A 22,645-nucleotide genomic window follows, 5' to 3' on the forward strand; every position below is an offset into this window, starting at 1 on the left:
ATGATGGTGATGATGAAAAGTCTCATTGATTGATTAGAATACATTTAATGAATACATATCTACTAATGTCATAAAAAAAAGGTTGTTTATAATGTTATGAATATATTCACTAGGATACCTATATACATAATATAAATATGAAAAATTCTTGAAGGTATTTGGTTATTTAACACTTGATAACTCTGAAATAACTGAATGAATTTGAACGAAATTTGATACAGAAGTTAACTATATCACGGATTAACACACATGAAACTTTTATCCCAATTCTTATAGGAAGTTCGTGAGTTTTGACTAAAATTATGTACATAAATAAATTTTATTTCACGCGAGTGAAGCTGTGATATATAGCTAGTACTACAAAAACAAATACATTATGATAATTCTTGCGAAAACGTGGAATTATGGGTTCTTCGAAATTTATTATGAAATGAAAAGGTACAACGAGATTTCGTGTTTTCAAAACAGCTCTGTCTCAATAATACACATAAAATTAAATGCATTGTTTTAATTATATACTGTTAAAACGTACAAATTTAACAATACAAAGCAATATCAGTGGTAGTATTTACAATTAATGTTATTTTAAAAAACAAGTACTATGTATATGTAAAATGTGGACTATTATATGCCTCATTTTGTAACTTAGGTACTTATGTAGGTATAGGTATAAAAGTATATATAGTTATAAAAGTTGTAGGTAATATTCCTTTTTTGTGGGAAGAATGCCACATTATATTATAGGTTGATAAGACAAGTTAATCTAGTATTTACAAACAAGTTTTTTTTTAAGTTATCACCTCTTAATGGAATATATTAACCTACTATTAATGAATGAATGAAACTTAATTCATTCATTCATTCTATTAATCATCGTGCTGACCATCTGACTCGGTAAAATGTTTTACTTAGTTCTTTTTTCGTTTGAACCAGTTAAAAAATAATACATATACATATTACAATAATAAAAAGCGATGTTATCATTAAAACAAATTTTTTCCGACAACCTTTGATAACTATCTTAATTCTAAATACCTAAATTACAAACATATTTCTTGAATCGAGATTTTACTTTCTATATAAGAAGGCAACATTAAATTTAGCAGATGTTCCCGCTGTCAAGGTATAGTTAACGATCCTTAGTAATTTATATTTGAAAGTTTGTCCTGACTGACTATCAACACACAGCCACTATGTCTAGAAAACTGACATTTGTAACATAGATATATTTAGTGTAAGTATCCGCTTAGAAAGAAAGCACAACGTCGCGCATGCAAAGTCGCGGGCAACAGGTAGTAATTACATTACATATAATTTGTTTGTTACTTATCTCACAGCGCTTTACAATCGCAACCAATCGTCATGAAATTTGACATATAATTGTATCTGGCATTGACTATTTTAATTGATTGATAGTATAACCGCAATATAAGGAACTTAGGAAATAGTTGTCTAAATCACTCTTAGCCATTGTTTTTCAACAATTTTTATGTCTCGACCCACGAAAAAGTCGAAAGGTTAAGTAAAAAGTCTTGCGACCTCCTCACTATTATATAATAATATTTTGATTGATAATTTTCTTAATTATTAATCAATTGGATTAATGAAAACAAAGTCTTTTCCCAGTATACACTACTGTCACGCCACTACACGCTTGTTACACAATAGGTGACAACAAGTGATGTCCAACAAAAATCGTCCATCAACAACTACTAATAAATGGTTTTAGCTATGAGTTCTTATTATTTCTCAACAGACTGTGACCCCCTTTAATAAGAAACGCGCCACCCTAATGGTTGCGACCCCCCGGTTCAAAAACGATGCTCTAAGCTATAGTATAACTATAAGAATAAATATCTCAATATTCTTTATTCTCATAATATAATCTAGTATAATAAGCGAATTGTTAACAACTCTAATTTGTCAGAGGTAAACTTCTGTAAGACTAAATTTAATACTTTAAATAAATAACTTTTCATGTTAAACAATCCACGAGAACACATCGGAATTAAAAGTATCTCTTCACAACCTATTACACTGTACTTAATGTTAAGATTATTTTCTATTAGTTTATTACCCGTGAAGATTTAAATTATAACTTTAAATCTGTGATTTAGATTTGTTTGCAATATTTTCAAACAGACTTTAGAGAGGAAAACAAATGCATTTATTAATTTATTTATTAGAACGTACCTTACAATTTGTTGTAAACTTGAATTGGGATATTTTATTTACTTACTTATGTATATAATATGTGATATTTAATCATTATGTATATATAATACTAATGGCACTGTTTATGTCTGTTTCGGTATAATACAACAACATTGTAAAATAAATACATCAAAATATAAATTAAAGATACTGAAAAGTCCATAAAGTTATGAAACCCAACAGCCAAGGAATCTAGAATTCGAATTTAGTCCTCAAAACATACATTAAGTCAAATCGTCAAATTAACTTGTTCTAAGTGCCTGGTAAGGAAAATCTGTGTAATAGTCTAGTAAACTTATCTCATTTAATAACAGGCGACAAATTCACTATCTTTAGCATATTAGGTATCATATTAGAGGGTATATTGGATTCGAATATATTTACTGAAGTGTTATTTTCATCATAATGGTAACAATCAACTAATGACACAAATATGTATATATTTTATGTATTTATTTATACTCGTATATGTAAAACAAAGTCATTTGTAATATGTACTTTGCAGATGGAATATGTAATTGTACTGATTAATTAGTTTTTTAATATAATTGTAAGAGTTTATTATTATTTTTTAATATAATTGTAACGTATTTAATTATGATTTAATAAAATTGTTGTGAGAGAAATAAATAAATTAAACAATACCCAATATCGTCGTATTTTTTTATGAATTCTATTTTTATAAATATTCATAACAAATCACAGAACTCATTATACTTACTAACTAATAAGTGTTATGTCAATATAACCTTATTACCAATTCGAAGTTGGCATTATAATCAACTATATGATAGCCACGGATGAAAAGTTGTGTAATTAAAGCTATTATTTATCCGAGTCGCTTATTGATTTATCTAAAAACCTATTCAAGATACCGTAGAGATCCTCTGTAAATTGACTACGTCTTTATTTTTCTTTTTTCCACGGAAATGCTCCTCGATTTCAGCCAGTGACTTTCCCTTAGTCTCGGGCACCATTATAAAAACAAATACGAAGGCCAAAGCACAGAAACAGGAGTACATCCAGAATGTTCCAGCAGACGTAAGCAAGCTCTGCAAATAAAAGGATATAGTTTACATAATTTGTTCAGGGTTGCACAGATGGCGTTATTTACTAATTAGTATTTTTAATAAATAAAAATGTAATGATTACCCTGCCTGCGTTATTGATTTACTGCTGGCGGGGTACTATTAAGAGAAGATGAGTAAGAATAAAGTCAAGTCAGTTGGCCCATCATGACAAATTCGTTAGGAAATAACCACGATGGTTTCCAAGGTGGACCGTGTTGAAATTGACCTGACTAGGTATATCGCTATCATGGGACCATTTTACTCTATCATTAACAATTATTTTCTTTACATTTGAGCTTGTTAACTGTTTAGCCATCAATGCCTTGCCTTTCTCATTTATTTGGGATCCGCTCAGTATACTTCTTCTTCCATGAATCCCTGTCATCTGTCATACATGGACTCACTACTTTTATGCATATCATCTTTCATACAATCCATACATCTTTTTTTCGATCATTTCCTTCCCTTATATCAGTCCATATTCACACAATATTTTCCTTAATTAGCTAGTTAGTATTACTATTGGTATAATACATACGTCAAGAGTATGATACGTCTTGATCACGCTGAACATGGAGATCAAGTTAACGGCACTGGCCATAGCCGACAGCTGGGAGCGGTAATGCGTGGGGAACAGTTCGCCTAGCAGCAGGAATGGAAGACCACCAAAACCAATGGAGAAACCCATCATGAACACCACTAAACTCGCTATAGGTAGGTACCTGAAAACAAACGTTAAGTTAGTTTATAAAAATATTATGTTTGGATGTTCAAATTAGTATAAATGTAAACCATAGTTTGTTTTAGATTATATTAGGCTATTTTAAACCGTTATTTACGAGAATAAAGCCAACAACACTAAGGTTGTCCATAAGTCACGGTAATCATTTACTGTTGTTTGTTTTGTGCTTGTTTATCACCTTTGTGGTGTAAAATGAAAATGAAAAAGTTACCCAAGCCACGTTTCTTTTTCGAATTCGAAGTAGAAAGATGATCCCATAGCTGCCATAGCGACAGACATGACCGCAGCGGAGACCAGCAGCAGGGGCCGCCTCCCAGCGCGGTCCACCAGCGATACACTCACTCCATTGCTCAGTAGTTGCACTAAGCCGATAATGATTGTGGCTGTCATTGCATCTAATGTGCTTCCTGGAAAAATATGATAAATCCTAAAACTGTAGTGTTGCCTATTACTATATTTTGCAGTGGCAACCCTAAATGAGTGACGACTTTTAATGTGTTACAGAAATGTAATGTGAATCTCCATATATGAGCCATTCCTGAGAACTATGGTGCTATACCTCTGTGCCCTATAATTTCTCTGCAATACCCCCACCTTCCAAATCGACGTACGGCCACACACATACAGTTGCTTCACGATAAAAACACGAATGAGACAGTCTGTGTAAATATTTTTTTATAACATCTCCTTCTAAAATTATGGAAACTTAAAATGAGTATACAAGAAACTTACTTTATTAAAATAATAGAAATATAGAATTATGTGTTAAGGATTTATCATCATTATTATCTTAGCCATTATCTATATTTCAGGATTAATCTAAAGAAATTAAATACAACTGATTTATTTTGTTTTTATATCCCTAAATAAAAATATCTTGAAAGCCCAAATATTTATTATTTATAAATATTTTATAATTTTCTTTCATTATCATCATCATTATATGAGCTGTTAACTGTTCAATGCTGAACAAAAGTTATTCCTAAACGGGGATTTTTGGCAGCAGTTGCCAAGCGATGAAGGCGGGTTGGCCACCCATCCCTCGATCATTAAGTTTCTTTAGTCGCACCTTACGACACCCACGAGAATGGATGGTAGCCAATTCTAAATACTCGGACCACACGGCAATTATGACTTTCTTTGCTTACCTGCATTCTGGAATATTTCTACTGTGAAGAATATGACAGCGTCTATACCGCTGAACTGCTGGAAGATCAGTAAGGCGAATCCAACAATCAAAGGCTTCAGTACAGCCGACGAAAAGAATACTTTACGGGTGAATAATTTTGGTGGCGTCGGCGACTCGATTTTCCTGAAAGATAATATATATAATTTGTAATTCAACAAATTACATAAGAAATTATAAAGGAATCACTCATAATTATTTATCACGCAAAATTGTATGAAAAAGTTGACTCGCTTTTCTCAAAGTATTTGTATGAAGACACTCTATCTAAATAATCTAAGAAAAACATATACCATCTGGAAATTATTATTAAGTCTTTTTTTAATTTAATAACATTGCCATTAGTACATAGTTACTGACGAAATAAATATTTTGTATTGAAGTTTTCTTATTACATATAAGCCTTTCTATATCATCATACTTAATCATAATTATTAATTGACGTAATGTCTTTAATCATAATAACACTATATGCACAGTGCAAAGAACTCTTTCAAGTAAGTATCATATATAAGTATGAAATGAAACGTAGAACTCACTCTTCAGGTTCATCCTTAACAATGACAGTAGCTCGCGGTGAGAGATGCAACCACTTAACTGCTTCTACCGAATCACATCTTTGTGTGTCTAACCAAACTGGGGATTCTGGCAGCGGCAGTAATAGGATGAAGAGTATCACTAAAATTAAGTATGAAGACAATAATGAATTACATAAATCAACAGAGCGTGTGCGTGAAGAATTTCTAATATTTACTTTAAAAAATGACATTTTTTTATTTACTATTAGAAGTTTAGGTAAATAAGAAGCATATTTTTAATTAATTGATAATTTTTGTCACATATCAAATTTTTAATATGAAACTTGACAAAATCTATCGATGCGCAGACTAGATTAGTATACATCATCGTTATACTGGTAATAAATAATTTATAGATCATTATAAGAAATAAGGAATGGATAAAATTCATGATCAATTGTAGACACCTAATAGAAAATTGATATTATCCTTTAATTATTTAAGAAATTATTTTCAGTACACCGGACCCGGTAGTGGTTTTGTTTCAGGTTTTTTGTTGGACTGATTTTATTGACTTTCTTCTTGGAAATAAAAAGTGTGGTGAAATAATGTTGTGCTGTGTACATGTGTATACTATATTATATGTAGATAAAACTTTTTTATTCTAACAATTTAGAACTCATTAGTAGACTGTCTATCGTAAATTAAGAACAGTACCTACTTGTGGTTTCATCATGTATGACACGTCAAGCACTCTTGATGTCATAGAATAAAATGTGAGGGACATGGTACTCCTTGCCTATTCCTTAATACTGAATTATATAATTTCGTACTTAGTATTTTCACTATAAAAATAAAAGTAATGTAACGTTACCATCATTAGATTTAATTTTTAGATCTTTTTATATTACTCCTAGTAAGTACATATCAGCAAAGATTTAAATATATTTATATGTTAAATTACTTTAGAACCCATATAAAAAAGTAAAGTAATAGATATAAAGTAAAAACTTGTAACTCACCACAGAAAACAGCAGAGAAAAAAGCGAGGTATCGCCACTGAAGCCAATTACCAGCTATGTACGACAAGAGGATGCCAAATGACATTGAGAGAGTAGGTAGGGAGCCGAGCCGACCACGGATCTCTGGGTCGCAGCATTCACTCACCTGCAAGGAATATATAAACGGTCATGAAAAACAATTTTAACTTTTATTAGAAAGAGAACTGCCCATATCATAATAAACCAAAATAAATCCTTTTAAACTGCGAAATGTTTTTTATTATTAGCGTCTGCATCTATTATCTGCATATATTTTCACTCAAAAACAACAAAAACATCACTGTTTTAATAAGATACATCTTTATAATTCCATTAAAAAAAATAAAGCAACAAAATGACATGAAATTAATTGAGTATAAGTTTTGTAGCTCACGCTCTCATACTTATGTGTGAGATGAAGAGATATTTTATAGATATTAGCAATATTTAAAAGGAATACTGGAGACGATGAGCGATTAAGATAGAACCTTCTTTCAGAAAATTATAAACACATAATATTATTTTCTTTTGTGTAACTTTTTTTTATACAACTTAGAATGGCAAACAAGCTGACGGCCCACTTGATGGAAAGTGGTAACCGTTGCCTATAGACATGAGCAGTACCTTGGACATAACAGAGTATACTGTTTCGCCCATGATACCCCTCCATGCGTTGCTATTCCTGAGGACTCAGGTGTTATTCCTTTGTATCCTGTACCCTATAAATTCACGCCATATCCCACCCTTCAAACCGAAACACAGCCATGCATACACAACTGCTTCATGGTAGAAACACGAATGGGACAGAGGTACACAAGCAAACGACTTTTGTACAAAGTCTCTCTCTGGTGAACGTTATACTACTTCTACTACTACTAGTTGTGAATATAATAGTATTCATGATATTTTTTTATTATTATTATTTCAGCCGTTAACTCCCCACTGCTGAACATAAGCCTTCCTCATAAGGGGAGTTTTGTCAGTAGTTGCCACGCTTGGCAAGTGGGTTAGCAACAGCAGGTAGGCTTTTAGAGATGTTTTAAGAAGGTTGCTGCTGTTCATCTCTCGCCCTCCCTTAGTCGCCTCTTACGACACACACGGGGAAGGAAGAGGCACCCCATTCTATGCCAAGGTATACACGGCGAATTAATGATTTTAATGATATTAATAATATATATATTAACGAGTCTCATTTATTAATAGCATTATTAATGATAGAAGGTAAACATTATTATTAATATTTTCTATTAGGCCATTTACTTCATTTCAATTTTAGATATAAAAAAATAAGAATCTCAACAATTTAATGTCTATTAAAAATATTAATTAATTAATTCATACACTGCACGCTTTAGCCAATCGCATTCAATTTACATTATGTCTTGAAGTGCCGAAATCCTCATGTGCTCTGAAGGTTAGTAAGGTTGTGAAACCTGATCAAAGTAAAATTTACGACATCAACATAAGTTTAGTCTCAACAGGTTTCACAGCAGTCTCGAACGTTATTAAGAATCTTAATTCGAGTTCAATAAGCATATAATATAAATGTGTATATTTAGATTTTTTTTTTAATGAAGATGGATTGGTATTGTCGCCTATGTTAGTAATATGCAATGGCCGGTATCAGTATCAGTGAATCATGAAACAATGAGGAAAAAGTCAAACCAGTTGTTCCATCTAAAAATGCCGAATTCGCTGTTTATTAACTAAGTTTGTTTCCAGCGATACCGCGTGAAGGTCAATCGGGTATATTAATGGTTATGAGTACTATCCTTCCCAATACTGTCTTTTTTGGTGGAATGGGATTTTAATAATAGGATCTAAAGGCCCCATTGCTAGCAATATACCCTATCAGGTCGACTTTTACGCGATTTCCCCTTTAAACAATCGTAGTTATTTCTTGTTCAATTCGTCACGATGGGCTAACTGACCTTCTTTAATTATCATTTATTATTATTATTATTACTCACTGGTGCCCCGACTCATTAAAAAACAAACTGTTCCTCCCAAGTTGTAACGGCTGAGGCCCTATTTTAGGCATAAATAACATTAAATAAAATTTCATACATGAGTGTATTAAAATATAGCAATTTTATCATAATGGCATGCATTAGAATAAAATAGAACAGAATACTTTATTTATTTTCAACTGAATACAGTTGTTCATGTACATAGATCTTAAAAATACATGCGCAATGTCATGGGCAATTTGTAATTATTCATATTCGATAAAATAGGCATATACATGCTTATTTTAGTTTTTAAAATTATCCAAGGAAATGGTTTATATGAAGATCATCCTGTAAAACATATAATCAAGTATTTATGTAAAATAATATATGAATTATTATAGTCACCTATGTTGTAGTCTTTATTTATTAAAAGTATTATATATTTCTTGATAATATATTTGTTATAAATGATTAAACACGGTTACAGTACAAACACTGTAGTTACAGTAAACACGAATAAAGGTATCATTTATTTATAACTACTAGTCAATGTATTTATTATGAGGATGCCCACAAAATAGAGGACTATTGTTCGTACAGTACTGATGCGTACATAAGTTCCTATTTAAAAACGTGGTCTTTATTAACCATTCACACACTATTTTTGTGCTATACGTACGTCAATTTTCAGCTGGAATTAAAATTAATGCTTTATTTTTATGTATTATTTTAAAAGAAATGGACAACCTTGAAGATAAACATTATTTTTCATTATTATTAGATGTCGTTGTATTTCAAAGTCTTTCCAGAGTCACGCAATAATTACAAATACTATTTACCTTGTTTACTCGAAAGGAGTGAGTGCATCTGCGCGCGAGATTTGCAGTTGCGTAATTTAGGTTTGATATAAGATTTTACATCAAAATAATAAATAACCTGTAGTGTAAAATAATAAATATAAATACACTATGATGTACACTGTACTATAAATTATTTTGACATCGTATTCAATACCGTCGTCATACTGTATACAATAAGAGATGATTACATATGACTACTACTCGTAATTTCATCAATGTTAATTTTAATGATATCACATGTCTTTTTTATTCAAGTCAGTTCAATAGTTTTGTTTAATAATTACTTAGTGTTTTATCTTTTTACTTTATTTTTTTATTTTGATACTAAGTATAATGTGCATTAGTATACACATGGGTATGCATTTTTTTGTCTGTAAATATATACTTAGAACACAATGTTTACTTACATAAACTTGTGCCGGTGCTAAGACGAATCCAACACATAATCCCGACATAATACGACCCAGAAGGATTAATGGGAATTGATTAGCAAAGCCTAAAATGAGCCACGCTGCCAGCCAAAGAGGCGCAGCAATTTGCAAAGTTCTCCGTCGGCCAGCACGCTGCATCAACTCTCCAGATATAAGACTACCTGTGAAGGCACCCAGCGGTGGAATAGCACCTGAAAAATAAATTTAAAAATAAATTCGATATCCCGTCAAAAATTCAGAATAAGTATTCACTACGTAATAAAAGTCGGCATAACACTTATCTATATTGATGGAACTGGAATAGGTATTAATCTATGCATTCACCTAAAAAATCAACACAATAAACGATGGTTTATAGATTTATAGATAAAACTTTATAGTACTTTTATCTATTTATACTATTGTCTATATATATTTTAAATATTGAAATGACCAACCAGGAGTGCGTTGTTTATTTTGGGAAGCGTTTACAATCCTGTTGTCCTACTAATATTATAAAAAAGTAAACTTGTAAAGATATTTGTATATTAGTCATTCAGTCATGTTTAAACGGTAAAATAGTTTGAATGAAATTTGGTAGGTACACAAAAACCATTAAAATAATAAATATTCTTTGGTAACCTTTTTTCTTAGTAAAAAGTAATTTAATTTCCTACTTACCAATCCATGATTTTTGTTCATTAGACTGTATGAGGTGGGGATTTAGATGCTCTATGGAAGGGATGGCTGAAGCTGAGTAGCCTCTCACCAATCCAATTATTAGAAAAGCCAATGATGCTCCCAAAGTCAGCCATAACTGCAATAAATAGTACAATATGTAAATAAAGAAATGCTATTATAATATATATTTCGGACCTGATTCTCTGCTGACTCTGCTTCGTTAAATCTATAAAAGCTTTTATACAATCATTATTATAACAAATTATAGTAGTAATTATTTTTTAAACGACTACAAAAAGGGGAATGTTCTCATTTTTACTGTATAATATTTTCTTAATTTATGTGAACATAGATTGTTATTATAAATTACATTATTTTAAATAGTTTTTATTTAATTTTGATTACTTTCGTGTTGCTGGAACAAATTTAGCAATTTGTCGAGATCATTTTTAAACGACTTCAAAAGTGAGGAGGTTTTTAATTCAAGCTTAGATTCGAACCGTATCGAACATAAGTTTTTATTTATTTACTTAAAATATTTTCGTTTAATTTTACACGAATTTCGACGATTCGATTATATAAGTATATAAGTGTATTAATTACTATGTATGTATGTGATTCTTTATGTAATTGCCCTTCGCGATTCATACAGGCGCACTAATGAAAAAAATATTTCACTTTCTGTATGATTTTTTAAACATATTCTTTCAACTTTACATATATTATTATTTAAATCAAATATGTGTAGTCCCTCTGAAATGATGCCAAAGAGCATAGTAATATAACGATGATGCGTTTGTTTTATATTCATATAGAATAAGCTAAATATGTGTATCTATTTTAAGATACCAAAGAAGTTTTTGAAATAAAAATAAAAAAGAGCCGAAGTTCCCGATTCTGGAGTAATGCTTCGTCACTGGACAGACCGGGTTTGCAAAACGTGACTCGACTCAATGGGTAGGTTACCATTATGTTTTTTATACCATTGCGAAATAAGCAGTTTCCTTAAAGTATTTTTTCTACCGCCGTGCATTACCTATGCACACATTAAAGTTGTTTTATGATAAATAAGTTATTATATTCTCACGCCTTTTTCCCTTTGTGGTAGGTAGGAACCATTGTGGCTATATGCTTCTATTTTGATGTATTTACATTCCTAATTTTCTTCACATTCATACATGTCTATAAGATGTCTATATATAGGTTTGTTGGTTTTTTTTTGTCCGTAATTTTTTTTTAGAATTTTAGCAATTTAATCTTTTTAACGTCATTTAATATCTAAAAAGTGTGTAAGAAAATTGCACTTATATATTTTTATAGGAATTCAAGTTTTAAGTATTTTGTATAATCAAATCCTTTAATGCAGGAAGTACGATATACATTATAAAAATAACCACGAATTAAAGATTATAACACTTTTGAACCGCATATATTTATTTACATATGTTAGCGATTTCATCGAGTTAAAATCCATGCTGATTTTATTTCACTGGATATATTTACGTAAACAGAGTAAATTTGTAAAAATTATATAATCAGAAATTATCGTCAGCATTATCGAAACTGGTACAGAACCATACCGTATATTATAAAAACAAAAAAAAATGTAATCGAATCGAGAACATCCTCCTTTTTTGCGAAGTTGTATAAAAAAGTAATCGATGTTGCGATAAAAACAAACTATTTGGCTGTACTTTATAGAGTAATAGTGTTCTGTGACTGTATTAATGGTTATAAGAAATACAATGAACATGTATTTTTACAGCCATTAGAAAAGAACTAGTCAAAGGCAATCAGCTTAACTTCTCGAGACTTAAGTGCCTTATGCTATGCAGTCAACGTCGACGACAACTAAGTATAAAGTATATGTAAGTGATTATTTAAAGTAATCATAAATAAGGTAAATCTAGTCAGCAATAATGTCAATGTAACCAGAGTATAGGTATAGTGCAATCTACAACTTTGCAAGGTGTCTATTCCGGTTGATCATCTGTTTAATCTCTAATACATGATTCAAGGATAGCACATAAAATTTAAATATTATTTAGAAAGTAGTCGTGTGTTTCTGTGTTTTTGTAAACTGAGAATTTTTAACAGTTTCTGTATTAGGTTTATTTAAAATGCAAATTGGACTACATACCTAAATACTGCTCATCGATTTTATTAAAAATAACAGGTATAAGTAGATATGATTCCGCAAAATCAAATGGAGTCAGATTCACAAACCGAGGGTCCTGTATAGAAAATAATGTTTTATTTATTTATTCATTTTACATACTTGGTTAAGCTGACAAACCAAATTCCTGCATTAAAATCTATGTGTAAATAGACTGAATTCCTTTAGATAAAAATTTACAACCTTGGTCGTATACTTTCCAAAGATTGTGGCACAATACAAATGTATACAAACGTTAATTTCGTTTGTACATTGTATCTAGAATCAATTTATAATACCATATTCAAATAAATACCGTTGTATATGTATATTACACAGCGCTATCTATAAATAGAGGTGGTACTATGACTATTAGATAGCTGATATTTTTTTTATTTTATTTTATTTTAATATTACATCTGCAATCAACAGCTTATATCTAGAATAATTAAAAATATTATATTTACACCATACATCAGCCAATTACAGAACCTCAATTTGTATACCAGACAATATTATGCTTATTTTTGGAGGGTAGGTTAAATTAAATAGAAAAAAAATATTAAAATAAAATCTATGGAGATACTTATTTGAAACGTGATATTATTTATCGATATTATTAGATACTTATTTATCGCTATTATTAGATACTTATTCATCGCATCACTAGAAGTTCAGCAATAATTAGTGTGTTATTTGTGTGTGTAGTTGTAGTGTAGTTGCATGAATGTGCTGTACAAAGAAACAAAATGTCATGTGGTGTAAAAAAAATGTATTGTGTGCGTATTGTTTTGTATAAAGGAAGGGTTACATGCAGCTTATTTCATAGCTTTAACAATTTATCGTAATTTTCTTAAATATATATATATATATATATATATATTTTAATGTATAATGATTATATATAAACATGTTAATATTGTTTTATGTTTAATGTTTTATTCATGTACCTAAATACTTTACATAAAGAAAACATTTCTACTTTATTCGCCCACTATTCCTATATTATTTCTCCTCGCTGCCCACTAAGACTTATGGCGATGATAAAAAGTATTTAAATTGTCCAGTTATTTCATCAAATAAAACTGCTCGAAAATTTATTGTTGTATTGAAAGTGTGCGGAAAGTTATCGTAGTATAGGTATAAATATGTAAAAATAAAGTAAAAAGCATCAGTAGCTAATTAAGAGTAGTGGTCCTAGTTGAAAACACCGCAATATCCTTATCTAAATTAATATCATAATAAAGATTTGATCTTGCGTATTTTTGATTATAATGAATAACTCAAAATACTTATTTAAAAAAAATCTATCACTTATATCTACTCGTAATAAGCTATATCAGAGAGTACCTAACATAGGCGGCATAATATTTAAGAACAAATTGGAGATCCTTACATTAATTGCAATAATGTAATCCAAGGTATAAAAAATTTGTCTATAAAAGTTATTAATTGGCAAACGCTGCAAAAACTATTGATGATACACAAAATAATCTACCTTCCACATTTTCATAGTACTTATCATTACTAACAAAAAAGTTCGTATGACTATTATAGTGACAATAACCGTTTTTTGTTCCAATTAGACAAACAAAATATGAGTAGAATCGAAAGAAGACATTCGGGTCATGATATTATAATTAGCGAACTGAATGGTATCATAATTAAGATTGATTATGTACATGTTAATTCTTCTTTAAAATATTCGAATCGGTTTTGTTTGTTTAAAAGTTACGACAGATATAAAAAATCTAAGAGTAAAAACATAGTGCTAATATATATATTTTTAAGCGAGTTTAATTACTTACTTTATCAATTTATTTATAAACTTTTACATTGCATAAATTATATAGTTCGAATATGTTACAAATATTAGGTCTACAAATTTAAAAAATAATTTGGGTAATTCATATTAATTTTTAATTTAATTTTATTTTATTTCTATCTCAATGACACTTCATATATACATTTTACAAAATAGAATATACATATATAGTCCACCATTGGAAGAATCCGTACTAGGATGCTTTGTGTTACGGTATTCTGGCCCCCACACTTGGCCGCTGGCTATACAAAAAACAGACAAATAAAGCATAATATAAAAATCAATTATAAAAGTCCAATAATAACAATAAAATAAAAAAAGCACAATATTGCAAAATCAGGAACATAATTCCAAGTACAAGTACAGTGTATATAGATCGTAGATTACTATTATACCAAGAGGTGTAGATAAAGATGTGAGGTAAGTGCCTACGCAGCACTATTGTACATTTTGGTTAAACAATTGTATTACCATATGAATACTGTTTTGAGATTACTATACGCAATTCTGTTTATCGACATAGTTTCTGTGATGTAGATGGGTATGAAGTCGTATTCGGATCGAATTAAATCAATTCATTTCGATGACACAAAAAATTGTTATTTATTTTAAATAGTGAGAAGTTTTTTAAGTACACTTTATACTCATAAACCCTTTTCTGTTATTTCACATATCTAATATTAGGGTTTAACGCTGACATAGTATTATTAGTTGGCCCATCGTGATGAGTTTACTAGAAATTGACCATGATAGTTTCCAGTGAGTTACGACATGGATATCTAACAGGAAGAACGACAGGGTAGATAGATACCGGCGTTTACAAATAAAGCAGGCGGGGGGTATACTACCATTCCATTTTCATCTATTAAAAATAAATATATCTTACTCTGGTTTTTTGTATAATACCTATATACTTGGAAATTTAAAAGTGTAAAACTTTTATCCAACATCGATTTAATTAGTTATTATTTAAATTATTTTTATTTTATAGTAAACTCTAGATTTTCACTCCTATCAAAGGCAACAACTAAACAACAACAATATAAAGTTTTTTATTTTCTAAATTAACACTGATTATCCACGATGACGGCATCTAAACTTGTGCTTCCTAACTACATAGTACATGTACTACTCGTATCTTTCTATGTTATTTCTAGCCAATATATGTGCCCCGTTACCTAAATATGTATATTTCTTTAAATTTTGTACTTTAAATAGTGTATAGATTTTGTACTGGTACATAAATACTATATAGTAGTACATACTGTTGTAGATAAATAGTCTATTGATCAAACCTCTCAATAAGGGGGAGGCCTATGTTCAACAGTGGACAGACGGCTGATATGATGATGATGATTAATAAATAGATGGTTAACAAATAACCCACATCATCCAGTAAACGTCCTTTAAAATCTCGATTTTCAGTTTTGTTGTATTTGATATTACCAATTATACATTAACGGATGATGTAAGTATTGTAAATAATGTATTATGTGACGTTGATATTATAACTTTCACGTATATCGTCCGTAAATGTTTAATAGTAAGGCTACGAAAGTAAATAACACTGTAAATCGCAAAAAATAGAATAAAAATAATACATAGAATACGTTATGCTACTGGCTAGGAATACCTCTGAGGTTGTTTTAATTATAATAAGATTTTTGTTTAAAACTAAGCTGTCCATTTTAGTGCAGCAGCTTTGTATTATCTTTTATTTGCATATATGCAAATAAAAGATAATATCATTTTATAAATGTGTTATCTTTGCTGCATTTTAAAATATCTATAGTCTCCTGGCTCTGAGTACAGTAGATCATATACAAAGTCACTTTTTATAGGAAGAATTTCTATTGATAAGTCAAAATACTGTTATGTAGTTATACAACTTGGTGAATGAATGAACGAATGAATAAATGAAATACATAATCACGCAACTGTACGCACACATCATTTTCAATATAATTATTATTATCTCAGCCATTATCTGTACACTGCTGAAGATAGGCCTCCCCTATAGACTGCCATAAAGAACAGTCCTGACCTACCTGCATCCATTAACTCTCACAGTGGACAAACACTATATTTTCAATATATTTCAATTGAACTATTCGCAATGGAGTTACATAATCGGCCTGCAGGTCATCTAATGCTAACAACGTTTGTCTAGCCAAGGATGTCTTGGATTACTTTTGCAATTTTTACTGACCTTTAGTCATGTGACATGGTAACTACTCCATATGATCACGAGTTGCGGAAGTGGGCTATTGCAAGCAGTTTCATTGGACATTATGCATACAATAGATCAGCTGTGGTTACCTTCAACAACTATGGAGGCACCAAAAACATGTTTTTAATACGTGATAACATACTTACTTGTTTAGAGGAATTAATATTACTTTATATATAACGATATAACGTTATTAGGAAAGTGTAAAATATTGTATTTTAAGGATCATGCACATATATCGAATCAAATCAATCAAAACATATATCAAATTCCATACATTTAGAATATTTTCTTAAGAATGCATGGTATAACATTATTTCATTTCTTCAGGGTCGTCAACGCGCACGTGACACCCCTGGTATTGCAGGCGTCCATAGGCGACAGTGACCGTTTACCAGTTTTTAACAATAGCTTCTTTAATTTCTTTCAGATATTTCAATTTTGTAATTATTTTCAAATGATGCATTCTGGGATCATGTTGTCTTCTAGCATTCCCAGAATGAGATCGCTCATTGTTAATTCTTTGAGGATTAAAAACCATCTGTGATTACCAACCGCCGTATGGATTCGGCATAGAATAGGGGTCACCCCTTTCTTTTTCGTGGGTGTCGTAAAAAGCGACTAAGAGAGGGCGAGGGACGGGCAGCAGCGTCCCTCTTAAAACATGACCAAAGCATAACTGCGGTTGCTAAACCATCTACTAAACGTGGCAACTACTGGCAAAACCCCCCTAGGGGAGGCTTATGTTCAGCAGTAGACAGTTAAAGGCTGATATGACGATGATTATCATAAGTTCCTTCTATAGGAACTATTTCGAAGCATACTGGATTTAGCTTTTTCGTGTCATAAATAGATGTCATCATCATCATCATAAATATAATAGTTATAAAGAAGCTATTATTATAATACTTCTACAGTGGTGCAATGTTAGTTATAATAATAATAATAATACAGACGGCATCTATATCAGATTTATTAGGTTCGAAAAATTTATTAAAACATTTGCCATCTAACAGTGTTATGTTTTTGTTTATAGTAAATCAAAAATGCAGAATACGGGAGAATTAATGCTCGATAAATTTTGACTTGACTGACATTACATAATTACTTTCAAAGTCGTAGAGAATTGAAATGTTTGATAAATATCAATGCATGCTTCACCCATGGTGTACAATAATATTGTTACTTGTACCTCTGGGCTCATTTATATGTTAATTATTCCAGATGCTTGCAAAATAGTGTATTCATATAATGTCCACTAGACACGAGGCCAGTTTACTATTCAGTCACTGGCCTTTCACTGGTCTCGTGTATGTAACATTTGAATACAATTCATTCCATGTTGTATATATGTCTGTGTGTATAATTCTTTGTGACGAAAATAAAAGTTATCACTTTGATTCGAGATTCAGTAATCATTAGCTTCTGTATAATAACAGTAGTAAAAAATTGTATCGATAGATATATAATAAGCGATTAATACTTTTTTTGTTTTTTTTTTTCTAGAGCCCATTTGCAATAAGGTAGACCGTTGACTAAGATGTAAAACTAAATTGTAAAAATATTATCCTAATATTACAAATGTGACAGTAAATTTGTTTAATTATTTTTTGTTTTGTTACCTCTAGGCTGGAGAAGGCTTTTTGTAACCCGGTCAGTAAATATATCTCGGTCAGGGGGCGAAATTGCGGGTAAAAGCTAATATTGTAATGAAGCGCAATTACGGAATTATAATACGTAGGTACATTAAATTTTAGTGTTCCTAAACTTTTACACTGCACTTTTTATTCAGGCGAATTTGTTCATTACATTTCTGAATAAGAAACAAAATTAATACTTTAAATTCCCGATTGGGACTTAACGTGACGTGATTGCAGGTAAATAGTACCTACATGCCTGAATTTTAAAATATATATAAACAATGAAAAAGTGTAAAAGTAACTAAAATTATTTAGTTCAACATCTAATAGGAAAGAGGATGAAAGTGTACAGAATACAAGCAATAGATTTTTTGAGAATATTTTTTTCTTAGCTAATGGATAAGACAAGATGTTAATATCAGCTTTATAGAGGAATAAGTTTAGTGGCAAACAAGCTATGGCGCTGATTGTAAGCGGGTATCGTAGCCTAACGCCTGCCATACCAGGGGTATTCGTGCGCGTTGCCGACTCTGAAGAAACCTCTTTATCCCTTTTTTGGAGAACCCGATGCTGCAGTCTCTTGAAAAGAACTCGATAAGGAGCTCATTCCATAACTTGGGCGTTAGTAAGAGGAAACATGTCTGAAACTACGCTATAGGCGACCATCGTGGCTTTAAAGTATAACTCCCCGTAAACTCCCTGGTGATAGCGAGCTGTACGATAGTAGAAGGAGGCCGTGGCCATCATATTGAACCATTCCTCTAAGCACATTCCGTTATACAAGCGATAGAACACGCAGAGTGAGGCAAAATCTCTTCTAAGATTAAAGGGTTCGATACCGCATGTAGGCCTGGGATCATCGACAATTCTCATAGCTCGTCGTTGCACTAAGTCGAAGGAATCAAGCCGGTATCTAGGTATTCCGCCCATAAGTAACAGCAATACTCCTTGTGGAGCCAGATTTGCGATTTAATTACTTATTTAACCATAACAAAGCATTCTTAAAGTAATTTAGACTTTTGAACTCGTACTTATGAACACATAACAGAAATAAAAATATATTCTTATATATTATGCACAAGATTTATTAAGATGGAGTTCGATTATAAATTATCCCATAGGAAAATTCTGTTAAAAGATATATTTTTAGTGTGTTAAATTTTATCCACTGCTCAGTTGTTTACAGCTATCGATAAATAAACATCCTATGGACAGAAAGGATATTTCACAATAACGAAAGGATAATATTTTTATATATTTATAACGACAATATATATGAGATCCTGTTCTTACTTCTCGTGTAGCCTAACGGTTTGATGAATTTAAATAAATGTAAGTGGCGTATTACATTCGTCTTCATTGTAGTAGTGTTACATTGCTAGTCTTAGTACATAACAACAATTTAAACATGTATAGAGATCATACACGAGACATTAATGTTTAAATTTAAGTATGCATAGTTGTAACTATAATCCTAATAACGAATTAAAAAAAACGTCGGTACAAACTTAAGCATCTAAGAAGAAATACAGAAATATACTCGTAATATGTACTCTGTACGATAGATGACTAAATTGATTTCAAATTTCCTGTTCTATAGAATATGCAGGATAAATAAAATATCTTAGAGTGCATAGCGAACTAAGTAAACGTAAACGAACATATTTTACAAAAGTAAACAAAAAACCCGTAATAAATTTTCAAGAAGTCAACTATCATGATGATATACTGGTAGGTACATTGTAGATACAGCTGATTTTATTATTTCATTTGCTATTCAATGTAGTTAAGATGATATATGAGTATTTTTGCTTCTATATAATGTGGAGTTTTCAAAACAACACAAAATACCTATCATATACTACTTAATTGCCGTGTGGATCCGGCATAGAACAGAAAACTACTTTCCACTTGAAAGCCTTTCTTTCAAGATTCCACTTGAAAGAAAGGCTTTCAAGTGAAATTTAATGGTTGAGGGATGGGCAGCAGCGTTTCTCTCAAAACATCATTAAAACCTAGCTGCGATTGCCAACCCGCCTGCCAAACGTGACAACCACTAGCAAAAGTCCTCTCATGGGGGAGGCCTATATTCAGCAGTGGGCAGTTAACAGCTACTACATACTTAATTTAAAGTTTAGTTTTTTGTATCTTATCTAATCTTACTAATATAATAACACTGTAACTAGAAGATGCCAATAGGTAAGAGATATTTAAGAAAAAATGGATATGAGGGGTATTAATAAGACCAATAAATGTTAAAACAATAATATTTAGAAATTTAGTTTGTTTGTCTATCTATTTGTATGTTTGTTCCGGTGTAACGCAAAAACTACTGAACTAAACGGAATGTAGTTTTCACAATTGTGTTCCTTAATATTAGACTTAAAATCTGGTGTATGTTTTAGTAACTTGATACGCCATCCAGGATTCCTATTTCATTAGTTTTTCTACTTCTTAAATCTACGCGTACAAAGTAGGGAGAGAAAAACTAGTATTAAATATTAGTTTATCAACGAGTAATCTTTTAACTCATTAATATATCGATTACTTATTTCTCTGCTTATCCAATAATTGACTAGTAGAGAACATTATCCGATATTAAATCCGCCAAATGTATATACATGTTGTATTACACCTACTGTGCATTAAAGGTTAAATAAATATACTTCTGGTTGTGCAGTAATTTTCTAAAATAACGTGTTGTACCTACATGTCTACTTTATGACTTAAAGTCTCTTTTTTTATTAAAATCACTGCAACGAGATTTCTGTTTCACAGTAGAATCCTAACAAATCAATAAATGTACTGAGTAAAATTTTTATTTGCAAATAAATTGTTATTAACATTTTAGCATGCTTTTTAACTTTTTAGATATATTTTGGTATATAATCCAATCTATAAAAATTTGTCTATTGTACGAGTCTTCTTTTCATCTTCTCTTCTCATTTCTTAAAGAGATTTGATTAAACGCATTTATTATATTTAAATACCCGTTCGTGTATATAATAAATATATTACTAAACAATTTATATTCTTATTTATTTTAGATATCTCGTAGTAATAAATATGAATAATTCAAAATTTCTTTTGTTAATAGTTTTTTAATAAAATGTAGCTATAAAAATATTAGATAACAACACAAAATTATAAAAATTGGTTATAAAGATACAAAATTTAAAGAAAATGTTATTTTCAATGAATGACTATTACTGTCAATTTATCAAACAATAGGTAGGTACTATAAATTAATATGAAACTTATAACTTTTATAAGCAATATATACCACATACTCAAAATAAAAAATATATTATATTTTTTACTTGTAAATGTCTAGGTTGATGTACTAGAATTGATACATTTCTTACTTTCTTTCCTAATCCTTCTTTATGTTATATAATAGCTTTTTGAAAGATATATATGATATAGTAATATTTGATTTTAATTATTTTCTTATTATAACTAAACTCAGCATTTAATTTAGTTAGTGTTAGTGTAGTAAGTTAGTGATTGAAGCGTTTAATTCAATCACTTTCTAGTGTATTCGTTAATTTATACGAAGAGAAAATGTTACTATTTTCACACTAAATAATTATTAATTGTCGTAATATTATTATAATATTAGAAAATACCTGTTTAAGAAAAGCCACTGATATTTTATACATCACTATAAAATTATTCCGATCAGAAAAATCGTAAATGCACGAAAATGCGCGAGCGTACGCTAAAAGTTTTATTCCGCAGCACGTCACTGATGCAGGTGGCACCGAACGAGGATCACAGTTGATACTGACTACCGCCACATCCACTACCATTCACTCCTACTACTATGCACAATAAAGCATCGCTATAATCGATCACGTGAGAGAAACATCCTACTACGGGATTATCGAAGCTCAAACGAATTATTATACTCAATTTCAACTGAACCCGAGTATATGATATATTTTTTTTAATTAAAAATAGAAGTCTCAAAATCCAAGTCAGTGATTAATGAGATCGCTCTGTTTTATTTTGATGTACTCTCCTGATATGAAGAAGCAGAAAACACTGAAGGAGATTCATTTATAAAAAACATTTTGCGTAAATGAGGTTCCAGGTTTGATTCCTGGTTGAGCCAATTTA

At 30.5% G+C, this 22,645-nt stretch overlaps 1 protein-coding gene across 1 annotated transcript; it reads right to left on the reverse strand.

Annotated features, from left to right (window-relative positions):
* On the reverse strand, positions 1–22,333 carry LOC113520172 (facilitated trehalose transporter Tret1-like). Its single transcript, XM_052898792.1, has 9 exons — positions 22,153–22,333; positions 10,674–10,809; positions 9,990–10,204; positions 6,753–6,897; positions 5,752–5,890; positions 5,175–5,338; positions 4,238–4,433; positions 3,823–4,006; positions 1–3,266 (listed from the first exon to the last, which is right to left on the reverse strand). The coding sequence occupies exons 1-9, from the start codon at positions 22,183–22,185 to the stop codon at positions 3,081–3,083; spliced, it is 1,398 nt and encodes a 465-aa protein (XP_052754752.1). The 5' UTR covers positions 22,186–22,333; the 3' UTR covers positions 1–3,080.
* Positions 22,334–22,645: the final 312 nt, after the last annotated feature.

This window comes from Galleria mellonella, unplaced genomic scaffold (assembly GCF_026898425.1).
Source record: "Galleria mellonella isolate WM207_F2 unplaced genomic scaffold, CSIRO_AGI_GalMel_v1 utg537, whole genome shotgun sequence".
NCBI classification, from domain to species: Eukaryota; Metazoa; Arthropoda; class Insecta; order Lepidoptera; family Pyralidae; genus Galleria; species Galleria mellonella.